Source organism: Mus caroli, unplaced genomic scaffold (genome assembly GCF_900094665.2).
Source record: "Mus caroli unplaced genomic scaffold, CAROLI_EIJ_v1.1 scaffold_10547_1, whole genome shotgun sequence".
Taxonomy (NCBI): Eukaryota; Metazoa; Chordata; class Mammalia; order Rodentia; family Muridae; genus Mus; species Mus caroli.
This window is the reverse complement of record NW_018390009.1, coordinates 33579-46800: the sequence shown is the minus strand read 5'-3', so window position 1 is coordinate 46800 and position 13222 is coordinate 33579. Positions and strand designations below refer to the sequence as shown.

At 37.6% G+C, this 13222-nt stretch overlaps 1 protein-coding gene across 1 annotated transcript in view; it reads right to left on the bottom strand.

The window, feature by feature from the left end:
- LOC110288424 (cation channel sperm-associated protein subunit beta-like) overlaps positions 1-13222 on the bottom strand; it is a gene marked incomplete at its 3' end in the record, with an annotated part of 48446 nt that overhangs the window by 9014 nt on the left and 26210 nt on the right. The window contains exon 6 of the mRNA XM_021154778.1: positions 6202-6297. Coding sequence (XP_021010437.1) covers positions 6202-6297 — 96 coding nt within the window. The remainder of the gene's footprint in view (positions 1-6201; positions 6298-13222) is intronic.

The following is a 13222-nucleotide window of genomic DNA, read 5'->3' as shown; positions in this document are numbered from 1 at the left end:
TAGTCTATCCAGACCAACAGAGCAGTAGAAGGAAGAAGTCAAATGAAGTTTTGTGCCAGATTTTAAAGCATTATAGCAATTGATCATTAATATAATTGAATTCTTCTTCTTCTTCTTCTTCTTCTTCTTCTTCTTCTTCTTCTTCTTCTTCTTCTTCTTCTTCTTCTTCTTTTCTCCTTCTCCTTCTCCTCCTCCTTCTCCTCCTTTTCTCCTTCTCCTTATTCTTCTTCCTCCTCCTCCCCATCCTCCTCCTCCTCCTTCTTCTTCTGTTTTTTTTGTTTGTTTGTTTGGTTGGTTGGTTGGTTTTTGGTTTTTTATAGACAGGGTTTCTCTGTGTAGCCCTGGCTGTCCTGGAACTCACTTTGTAGACCAGGCTGGCCTCGAATCCAGAAATCTGCCTGCCTCTGCCTTCCAAGTGCTGGGATTAAAGGTGTGTGCCACCACTGCCCAGCTCTCCAGCCCTTCTTACTCATTTCTTTTAGAAAACAAAATCACCGTCTTATATTGCAGACATGACGCAGGAGGAGCTTCAGTGGGCAGGTGAGTATCTTGGAGATGGTTCACTCTTCTGCTCAGCTGTTATGGGTATACCTTGGAGAGGCACAGCCCCAATGCCTTCATCTCCAGATTGCTTCTTGCTGCTGCTGTGCCTCCGCATGTTTGTCATTACCATATTTCTCATCTATCTAGCATGGTGTGATTGAGCATGGGGAGACCTTCACTTCCTATAATCTGGTGTGATTGTCTCTTGGGAGATAGGCACCCTATTGGACAATTTTCCTGCAAGTCAATATGAAGATGAACTTTCTTAAAATAATATCATTCAGATGAACTAATGATTTTACAGAATTCCTGATTTGACTTAAGTAGTTTAGAAAGTTAGGGTAGTTGATAGAAAGTTTAAAGTTATGGTTTAAGTTGTTCTGCCAGAAAGCTCTAATAAAATTAGAATCAAGGATAAAGTGCTCTCTCCTTGTAGAATATTAAGGGCTACATAGGTTAGGAAAAGAGTATAGTGAGCTTTATTGCCTTGCAAGCACATAATTGTATTTGGGACAAAAAAAAAGGCTTGGTAAAAGTTAATGATCAAAGAAAATATTTCATTCAAGGTTGGGACTGAGTTCTAGGTTCTTGTGGTCTAGGGATGTGACCACAGGTTTCACTGTGCACCATGAAAAGATGGTGTTATGAATAAAGAATAAATCATTCTATTATAAGGATAGATAATAGTTGATTAGCCAGTTTATCTGAACAAGACTTCAAATATAAAACATGAGATGTTGATCTCTTTCTTGCTAGATACAAATTGTCATCAGCAAAGTATAGGTAAAAAAATGCTTCTATGCACCAGCTTATTTATACATTATTGATGACAAAAGAATTATTGCTTTGGATGAACTTGTGCAAAGTTAGATGGAAAACATTTAGTTAGGCTTGAGATGTAAAAGAAGAATCCATAACCAAAAATCCTGTTGTAATTTCCTTTTGTGTAATGACTTCAAACTGTTTTTGAAGAATATGGTTTTTGTGGTGACTGGTTTTAAAGAATATGTAATTTCTGGCTATGAGGCTTTTTCTTACATGTAGAACTTTGTCTTAGATGATATATAAAGGCTAAGAGAAAAAATAAAATTTTCAAGCTTTATCATTGGAGCTTTTCTCCATCTATCCAATATGTCTGCATCTGTCTGTGTGTGTGTCTTTCTGTACATATGTACAGAAATGTATGTATAGTATGTATCCATATATACATGGTATATATAGGTGGAGCTTGTTTTGCTTCATCTATTCAGTGTGTGTGTTTGTGTGTTTGTGTGTTTATTCTTCTTTTCTCCTTTCCTTCTCATCACCCTTCAAGGAGTTTACAGTGTTCAGAGAGTTTCCTGCCAGTCACAGGGAGTGCTATCCTCATTGAATCAAGATTTATTCATTCAGAGAAAAGTCTGGTGGGTGATGAATTACTTACTCCAGACTCAACTCTCTGCAGTTTACCTGACCTGTCAAATCTGGCCTTCCACACTTGTATTCTATGAATATGATTTGTGCCTATGTTTGTAGAGAGGCAGTATGGGCATGTACAGTGTTGAGTTCTCCTCTTTCATCATGGGTTCTAGGATTTAAATTCATGTTGTCAAGTTTGTGGAACAATTATTGTCTTAGTTAGGGTTTTACTGCTGTGAACAGACACTATGACCAAGGCAACTCTTATAAGGACAACATAGCTTACAGGTTCAGAGGTTCAGTCCATTGCCATCAAGGCAGAAACATGGCAGCATCCAAGCAGGCATGGTGCAGGAGGAGCTGAGAGTTCTACATCTTCATCTGAAGGCTGCTATAAGAATACCCACTTCCAAGTAGCTAGGACTAAGGTTTAAAAGCCCATACCACACACCTATCCCAACAAGGCCATACCTCCTAATAGTGCCACTCTCTGGCCCAAGCATATACAAACCATCACAAGTACTTTTACTGGTTGAACCATCTCACCAGTCCTCATATTCATTTTTTTAAAAAAATTGTGTGTGGTGTGCATGTGTATATGTATTGGTGTATACGTAGATACACATAAATACATAGGTGCACATGCACAAGGAGGCTCACTGTTGATATTGGGCATTTTTCTTTGCTCCCCAGTTTATTTATTGAGGCAGGATCAATCTTTTCTCAAATCTGAAAACCTGCTGCTCCCAAGCTCTGGCTAGTCTAGCTAACTAGCTTGCATTTGGCCTCTGTCTTTGTCTCCCTGGTATAATTAATTAAAGGCAATTGCCACAGCTGCTCAGGTTTTGTGTGTGTCCTGTGAATCTGCACTCCAGTCCCCAAACTTTTGCAGGCAGTGCTTTATCCACTGAACAATCAATCTCCCAAGCCCTTTCCTACTCTACTTTGCAACTTGATCTTTTCATTCAATTTCTCTGAGTTTAGTTATCTCTCTGATATGTGCTTACTTTTGGACTTGAGTGGCACATACCTGTATGCTTTTGTTCCTCTTCTTATTTATAGACACTTATATTGTTTCCAACTCTTTCTTATCACAAACAACACTGCATTAAAAATGATGAACAGGTCTCTCAGGCTTATAACATATTCCTTGAGAATCACTCTCAATTCTCATTGGAGTTTGTAATTATGGTGAAAGGCTTTCTAAAACTACAGTTGCCTGTCATATCTATAGAGACAGATTTTAATTTGTGTATGTATAATGGAGGCTAATGTTAAATCATTACTCTTTGTAGATCTACCCAAGAATTTCTTCCAAAAAATGTAATTTTATATATTTTTATTCTTCAATCTAAATGGGATTATATCAGATTATTATTAACACCAGAAAAAGAGTAATGCAATGAAAAGAGAGAGAACTGAAGGAATATTTACATCTTACACTAACTACAGTGCTACAGATGATCAATGAAATTTGGGCTAGGCATGGTGACACATGTCTTTAATTCCAGTAACTTAGGAAAGAGGCAGGTGGGTTTCTGTAAGTTTGAGGCAGACATATCTACGAGGTACATTCCAGACCTAATGGAACACACTACTACATCTCAGAAAAATATTAAGCTATCTGTTTCATGTCGATCAAATAGAAGCCTATGCTTTTATTACACACAGTGTTCATGAGCTTAAAACAGCAAACTTTTAAAAAAATATTTATTTATTTTATTATTTATTTGTTTATTTTTATGTGCATTGGTGTTTTGCCCACATGTATGTCTGTGTGAGATCCCCCGGACCTGGGGTTACTGATAGCTGTGATCTGGCATGTGAATGCTGGGAATTGAACCTGAGTGCTCTGGAAAAAAAAAAAAAAAAAAACAGCTAGTACTCTTAACCACACTGAGACACATCTCCAACCTCTACACCAGCTAACTTTTATTCATACCAATCAGTTATCCTACTGGTTATGATGGCACCTGACACTTGAGAGGCTGAGGCAAGAAGGTGGTAACTTCAAGACAGACCGAGCTACATAGTAAGATCTTGTCTTGAAAAAGAAGAGCAAGAAAAGTTTCAACTGTTCTGACTAAAACTGAACAAGATGTTTGCCGTTGTTCCTCATTTTAAAAATTGCAGTGTGTGTGCTGGTGCTATAGTTCAGTGGTAAAGCACTTGCTGACAATGCTTAGGTCTTCTAGGCCTAGGTTCCACCCTTAGCACTGAAAGGAAGAAAAGAAACATGACACCAACCAACCAATCCAACAATCTACCCACCAGAATTGTGTTTGTGAGCAATGAACACTAAGATTCAGATCAAATATATAAAAACATAACTTTATACAGGCACTGCTTAGAATGACCCCATAGATATCACATATAAATAAAACTTTTCAATTCAGTGTGAAGACTGCTATTAAAAATTACTATTGACTAAACCACCAACCAAAGAGTACACATGGAGGGACCTATGGCTCCAGCCATATATGTAGCAGAGGATGACCTTGTGGGACATCAATGGGAGGAGAGACCCTTGGTCTTATGAATGCCCCAGTGTAGGGGAATGACAGGACAGGGAAGTGGGAGTGGGTGAGTTGGTGAGCAGGGGAAGGGGAGATGGAATAGGGGAGTTTCAGAGGGGAAACAAGGAAAGGGGATAACATTTGAAATGTAAGTGAAGAAAATATCTAATAAAAATTACCTATTAACATATATACATACATCATACATACATACACACATCACACATATATCATATACATACCTATGTTATATACATAAAATACATAAACACACAGACACACACATGATCCAGGTGCAGTTCTCAGCATCCACATGGAGTCTCACAGCTATTTATAACTCCAGTTCCAGGTGTTCAAACATGTCAGGAGCTAACAAGCTCAAAACTAGCACGTAATAGTCCTGAGGTGAGACTGCCTTGGATTAATTATCCATAACATATTTGTTACCATCGGCAAGGCCCAGAAAATTCATTTTAGGAAATATTCCTGCTATCAATATGTGTTTCTTGTTATTATTAAGATTATATCACAATTACTAGGTATTAGTCTCCTCTTTTGAGCAGATCTCTACAGAACTATGAAGATATACTGTCATATAGTGATGCTATTTAGACAAGAAGATGATTTCTTTATCCTTTAAGATGACCCTATAAGAATTACTAAATTTATAGTAATTATTAAGCTCTTTTAATCACAGTGTTATTAAGTCCTTTCTGATAGTTCAAACTGCAGAACTCGGTCAGTTTCCAAGTGTCACCAGTTAATTGCTTCTGATAGTAAGCAGGGTACTATCAGAATAACAGGGCATGAATATTGAGCCAGATAACTACTCCTAATGGGTGAGCATGGAAACATTCTCTGTTGTAAATTCCTTATTTGATTTATGATTGAATTTATGTGTAAACTTGTGAGGAACTTTTTACCAGGTGATCATGTATTATGAAAGATGTATAAGTGCTAAAGACAAAGAGAATTAGCTTGCCCTTTTTTTTATTAGAGAACGTTTATAGGAAACATTTGACAACTTAGAAATATACACTAAAATCGCTTTTCAAAGTGTCCCCTTTCCTTCCTGCAACTTCAGCAGCAGGCTGAAAGTTAGAGCTGTGCCATTCCTGCAGTTAGAACAAAGGCTACTTTATCTCTTGCTGTTTGAGGATGAGGTGCTAAATGCCAGAGACTGTAGTTTCTGGCCTTAGAGAAACAGAGAGGAACACAGAAGATAGCTATAGTAGCAAAGCAACTTAGACTTAGATAAGTAAATTTTTTATTATTATACAGCAACCCTAAATATCTCATAAGTCAAAGTCTTATCCTCATATCTTATAAGACAAAGTCTTACTCCTGTTGAAACTCTCCTCCCTCTGCTGCCTCTAGAGGAACCGAGAAGAAGAAAGCAGGCCTGCCAAGGCTGGCCCCCAGAACAAAAACCTCTTTGGTTTGAGCTCCCTACATGGTACACTTGCATATATGTACACAACACAATCACACACAGAAAATAATAATAAATACCTTTTTTTAAAGTACTAGAAAACAGACCACTAGCACAGTAAAATATTATTCAAATAAAATTCATCCCAGAGATTCAAATATATTTATAATTTGAATATATTTTCAAATATACATTATAAATTAGATATAAAAGCAATGGTCCTGGCCTCTGGGACTTGGCACTATGAGTTAATCATCAAAGTGTGTTAAAAGAGTATGTGAATGACATTCTACCTTATATGTTGATATTTACCTCGGACAAGATCCAATAAGGTCCCCTCAGTATCATAAATGTTTAATCCTTCATGCATTGTGATCTTTATCATCCACTGTTCTACAGCTGCAATGTCTAAAAATAAAAGATAAATAACTTTTTATATGTCATGTTGGTGAAACTGGAAGCCATGTGAACATTACTCTTTTAAAATCATTTTGACTATACGAATGTGTCAAATTTCACACATTTTTCTGCAAACATTTTTTCAGGTAAAATAATATATAAGCATGAAATTATTTTACTACTGTAACAATGTTTTTGATGCTAATAAGTTTAGATGATAATTTCTCTCTTATAACTATGGCAAGGAAAGAAATTCATAACCCCTTTGTTAAGGGGTATAATATTATTTTAGAATACCTGTCAGAGAAATGCACAGGACCTGTGGCTGTGGCAATGCTGAATTTGACAAAACGGGTAAGGAGGAGTTAACAGCAACTCTCACCAAACTAGTCCCCAAAACTGAAGTAGAGGGGTTACTTCTAAACACATTCTACCAGCCAGTGTTATCCTGATACCAAACCAATAAAAACAGATCATAAGGAGAAAACATGTGTTTTGGTCAGTGCCAGCCCCATGCCACCTTGGGCTCAAACTCAGTGGATGGTCCACTTTCCACACCACAGGTGCCCTCCCACACCCAGGATCTTAGGATCACTGGTGAGTGGAATGCAACATCTGTTCCAAAACAACCAGGAGTGGCCTGTGTGAGCAGGAACAGGGACACAGGAAACCCACCTGACCAGTGGCTGGGGTTCTTTCCAGACATCATCAGCCCCAGGGCATCTTGGGCATGAACTAGTCAGATGGTCCCACAGCCCCCAGAGGACTCTCCACCCTGCAGGCACCCTAGCACACCCAGGATCTTAGGATCACTGAGGAGAGTCGGCCTTCAGAGAGGGTTTTAACTCCAGGACTCAGGTGAGAGCACCATCTTGTACCCTGGTCTTTCAGAGACCAGTACAGTCAGGAGAGTGCTTCGGCCATAGAAGCAACAGAGGTTCTTGGTCAGGGTCCCTTCGTGTCTTCATCTTCAGGAGGCAGATCTGAGCTCCAGACCTCTGTGCATCTTCCCTGCAACAGGAGAGCTTGCCTGCAGGGAGTGCTCTAACCAATGGGACTCAGGAGAGAGTTGGACTCCCAGGAGGGCTGACAGAGGCTAACAGAGTCACAGGAGGAACAGGCGACAGCCAGAGACAGCTAGAACATCTAACACCAGAGATTACCAGATGGCAAAAGGCAAACATAAGAATCTTACTAACAGAAATCAAGGCCACTCAGCATCATCAGAACCCAAAATACCCACCACAGTGAGTCCTGGATACCCCAACACACCTGAAAAGTAAGATTCAGATTTAAAATAATATCTCATGATGCTGGTAGAGGATTTTAAGAAGGGCATTAATAACTCACTTAAAGAAATACAGGAGAACACTGCTAAACATGTAGAAGACCTTAAAGAGGAAACACAGAAATCCCTTAAAGGATTACAGGAAAACACAACCAAACAGATGATGGAATTGAACAAAACCATCCAAGATCTAAAAATGGAAATAGAAACAATAAATAAAACCCAAAGGGAGAGAATTCTGGAGATAGAAATCCTAGGAAAGAAATTTGGAACCATAGATACGAGCATCAGCAAGAGAATACAAGAGATGGAAGAGAAAAATCTCAAGTGCAGAAGATTCCATAGAAAACATAGACACAACAATCAAAGAAAATGCAAAACCCAAAAAGATCCAGGAAATCCAGGACACAATGAGAAGACCAAATCTAAGGATTATAGGTAGATATGAGAATGAAGATTTTCAACTTAAAGGGCCAGCAAATATCTTCAACAAAATTATAGAAGGAAAGTTCCCTAACCCAAAGAAAGAGATGCCCATGAGCATAAAAGAAGCCTACAGAACTCAAAATAGTTTGGACCAGAAAAGAAATTCCTCCAGACACATAATAATCAGAACAAGTGCACCAAATAAAGATAGAATATTAAAAGCAGTAAGGGAAAAAGGTCAAGTAACATATAAAGGCAGTCCTATTAGAATTACACCAGACTTCTCACCAGGGACTATGAAAGCCATAAGATCCTGGAAAGATATATACAGACCCTAAGAGAACACAAATGCCAGCCGAGGCTACTATACCCAGCAAAACTCTCAATTACCATAAATAGAGAAACCAAAGTATTCCATGACAAAACCAAATTCACACAATATCTTTCCATGAATCCAGCCCTTCAAAGGATAATAAATGGAAAACTCCATCACAAGGAGGGAAATTATGCCCCAGAAAAAGCAAGAAAGTAATCCTTCAACAAACCTACAAGGAGANAGCCACAAGAACAGAATGCCAACTCTAACAACAAAAGTAACAGGAAGCAACAATAACTTTTCCTTAATATCTCTTAATATCAATGGACTCACTTCCTCAATTAAAAGACATAGTCTACCAGACTAGCTACATAAACATGACCAAACGTTTTCTGAATACAGGGAACCCACCTCATGGAAAAAGACAGACACTACCTCAGAGTAAAAACTGGAAAACAATTTTCCAAGGAAATGGTCTGAAGAAACAAGCTGGAGTAGCTATTTTAATATAGAATAAAATCGACTTCCAACCCAAAGTTATCAAAAAAGACAAGGGGGGCACTTCATACTCATCAAAGGTGGAATATTAAATAGAATATTAAAAGCTGTAAGGGAAAAATGTCAAGTAACATATAAAGGCAGGCTTTTATCAAAGATAAAGTTCCAAGATGAACTCTCAATTCTGAATATCTATGCTCCAAAGGCAAGGACATCCACATTCATTAAGGAAACTCTAGTAAAGCTCAAAGCACACATTGCACCTCACACAATAACAGTGGGAGACTTCAACACCCCACTCTCATCAATGAACAGATCCTGGAAACAGAAACTAGACAGAGACACAGTGAAACTAACAGAAGTTATGAAAGAAATGGACTTAACAAATATCTACAGAACATTTTACACTAAAACAAAAGGATAGATCTTCTTCTCAGAACCTCATGGTACCTTCTCCAAAACTCCAAAATTAAACTCCATATAATTAATTGGTCACAAAATAGGCCTCAAAAGATAGAAAAATATTGAAATTATCCCATGCATATTAGATCACAACAGACTAAGGCTGATCCTCAATAACAACATAAATAATAGAAACCCAACATTGACGTGGTAGCTGAACAACAATCTACTCAATAATACCTTGGTCAAGGAAGAAATAAAAAAGAAATTAAAGACATTTTAGAGTTTAATGAAAATGAAGCCACAACATACCCAAACTTATGCGACACAATGAATGCATTTCTAAGTGCAAAACTCATAGCTCTGAGTGCCACCAAAAAGAAAGGAGAGAGCATACACTATCAGCTTGACAGAGCACCTAAAAGCTCTAGAACAAAAGGAAGCAAATTCACCCAAGAGGAGTAGAAGTCAGGACATAATCAAATTTAGAGTTGAAATCAACCAAGTGGAAACAAAAAGAACTATACAAAGAATCAACCAAACCAGGAACTGATTCTTTGAAAAGATCAACAAGATAGATAGATCCTTAGCCAGATTAACTAGAGGGCACAGGGACAGTATCCTAATTAACAGAATCAGAAATGAAAATGGAGACATAACAACAGAACCTGAGGAAATCCAAAACATCATCAGATCCTACTACAAAGGGCTATACTCAACAAAACTAGAATATCTTGACAAAATGGGCAATTTCCTAGACAGATACCAGGTACCAAAATTAAATCAGGATCAAGTTAACGAGCTAAACAGTCTCATTTTCCCTAAAGAAATAGAAGCGGTCATTAATAGTCTCCCAATCAAAAAAAGCCCAGGACCAGATGGGTTTAGTGCAGAGTTCTATCAGACCTTCAAAGAAGTCCTAATTCCAATTCTTCTCAAATTATTCCACAAAATAGAAACAGAAGGTACTCTACCCAATTCATTCTATGGAGCCACAATTACTCTGATACCTAAACCACATAAAGACCCAACAAAGAAAGAGAATTTCAGACCAATTTCCCTTGTGAATATCGATGCAAAAATACTCAATAAAATCCTTCCAAAGGGAATCCAAAAACACATCAAAATGATCATCCATCATGATCAAGTAGGCTTCATCCCAGGGATGCAGGGATGATTTAATATATGGAAATCCATCAACGTAATCCACTGTTATACAGACTCAAAGACAAAGCCTACATGATCATCTCATTAGATGCTGAGAAAGCACTTGACAAAATCCAACACCCCTTCATGATAAAAGTCTTGGAAAGATCAGTAATTCAAGGCCCATACCTAAATATAATAAAAGCAATATACAGCAAACCAGTAGCCAACATCAAAATAAATGTAGAGAAACTTGAAGCAATCCCACTAAAATCAGGGAGTAGACAAGGCTGCCCACTTTCTCCATACCTATTCAATATAGTACTTGATGTTCTAGCCAGAGCAATTAGACAAAAAAAGGAGTTCAAGGGGATACAAATTGGAAAGGAAGACATAAAAATATCACTATTTGCCAATGGCATGATAGTATATATAAGTGACCCTAAAAATTCCACCAGAGAACTCCTAAATCTGATAAACAACTCCAGTGAAATAGCTTGATATAAAATTATCTCAAACAAATCAGTGGCCTTCCTCTACACAAAGGATAAACAGGCTGAGAAAGAAATTAGGGAAACAACATCCTTCACAATAATCACAAATAATATAAAAAACCTTGATGTGACTCTAAGGAAGTAAAAGATCTGTTTGATAAGAACTTCAGTCTCAGAAACAAACAAATTGAAGAAGACTTCAGAAAATGGAAATATCTCCCATGCTCATGGATTAGTCCGATTAATATAGTCAAAATTATTATCTTGCCAAAAGCAATCTTCAGATTCATTGCAATCCCCATCAAAATTCCAACTTGATTCTTCACAGAGTTAGAAGTGGCAATTTGAAAATTCATCTGAAAAAAAAATTAACTCACACACACAAAAAAAAAGAAAGAAAAGAAAAGAAAAGAAAAGAAAAGAAAAGAAAAGAAAAGAAAAGAAAAGAAAAGAAAAGAAAAGAAAAGAAAATTCATTTGGAGTAAGAAAAAGACCTAGGATAGCAAAAACTATTCTCATCAACAAAGGATCCTCTGGCGGAATCACCATGCCTGACTTCAAGCTGTACTACAAAGCAACTGTGATAAAAACTGCATGGTACTGGTACAGCTACAGACAGGTAGATAAACGGAATAGAATTGAAGACTCAGAAATGAACCCACACACCTATATGGTCACTTGATCTTTGACAAAGGAGCTAAAACCATCCAGTGGAAAAAAGACAGCATTTTCCACAAATGGTGCTCGTTTAACTGGCAGTCATCATGTACAAGAATTCGAATTGATCCATTCTTATCTCCTTGTACAAAGCTCAAATCTATGTGAATCAAGGAACTCCACATAAAACCAGAGACACTAAAACTTAAAGAGGAGAAAGTGGGGGAAAACCTCAAAGATATGGGCACAGGGGAAATATTCCTGAATAGAACAGCAATGACTTGTGCTGTAAAGATCGAGAATTGACAAATGTGATCTCATAAATTTGCAAAGCTTCTGTAAGGCAAAAGACACTGTCAATAAGACAAAAAGGCCACCAACAGATTGGGAAAGGTTTTTTTTCCCAATCCTAAATCTGATAGGGGACTAATATCCAATATATACAAAGAACTCAAGAAGCTGATTTGTGGAAAATCAAATAACCCAATTAAAAACTGGGGTACAGAGCTAAACAAAGAATTCTCTACTGAGGAATACTGAATGGCTGAGAAGTACCTGAAAAAAATGTTCAACATCCTTAATTATCAGAGAAGTGCAAATCAAAACAACCCTGACATCCCACCTCACACCAGTCAGAATAGCTAAGATTAAAAGTCAGGTGACAGCAGATGCTGGCGAGGATATGGTAAAAGAGGAACACTCCATTGTTGTTGGGATTGAAAGCTGGTACAACCACTCTGAAAATCAGTCTGGTGGTTCTTTAGAAAATTGGACACAGTACTATTGGAAGATCCAGTAATACCTCTCCTGGGCTTATACCCAGAAGATATTCCAACTTATAATAAGGGCACATGATCCACTATGTTCATTGCAGTCTTATTTATAATAGCCAGAAGCTGGACTAACCCAGATGTCCCTCAACAGAGGAATGGATACAGAAAATGTGGTACATTTGGACAATGGAGTACTACTCAGCTATTAAAAAGAATAAATTTATGATATTCTTAGGCAAATGGATGGATCTGGAGGATATCATCCTGAGTGAGGCAACCCAATCAAAAAAGAACAAACATGATATGCACTCACTGATAAGGGAATATTAATCCAGAAACTTAGAAAACCCAAGATACAATTTGCAAAACACATGAAACTCAAGAAGAAGGAAGACCAAAGTGTAAATATGCCACTCCTTCTTAGAATGGGGATCAAAAGACCCATGGAAGGAGTTACAGAGACAAAGTTCAGAGCTGAGACAGAAGGAAGAACCATCCAGAGACTGCCCCACCCAGGGATCCATCTCATAAACTACCACCAAACCCAGACACTATTGCACATGCCAGCAAGATTTTGCTGAAAGGACCCTGGCATAGCTCTGTCATGAGGCTATGCCAGTGCCTGGCAAATACAGAAGTGGATGCTTACAGTCATCTATTGGATTGAACACAGGGAATGAAAAGAGAACAAGTTAAAAAAACTAATAAAATTAAATTAAAAAAATAAAACAATCTTTAAAAATACTGCAAAAGATAAGTTAGTGGAATACTATAAGATGATTCGTCATGGGATTCATAGTTCAGTAAGAAGAGGGCAAACAGTCTGGTGTAATTCTGATAGGCCTGCCTTTATATGTTACTTGACCTTTCTCCCTTGCTGCTTTTAATATTCTATCTTTATTTAGTGCATTTGTTGTTCTGATTATTATGTGTC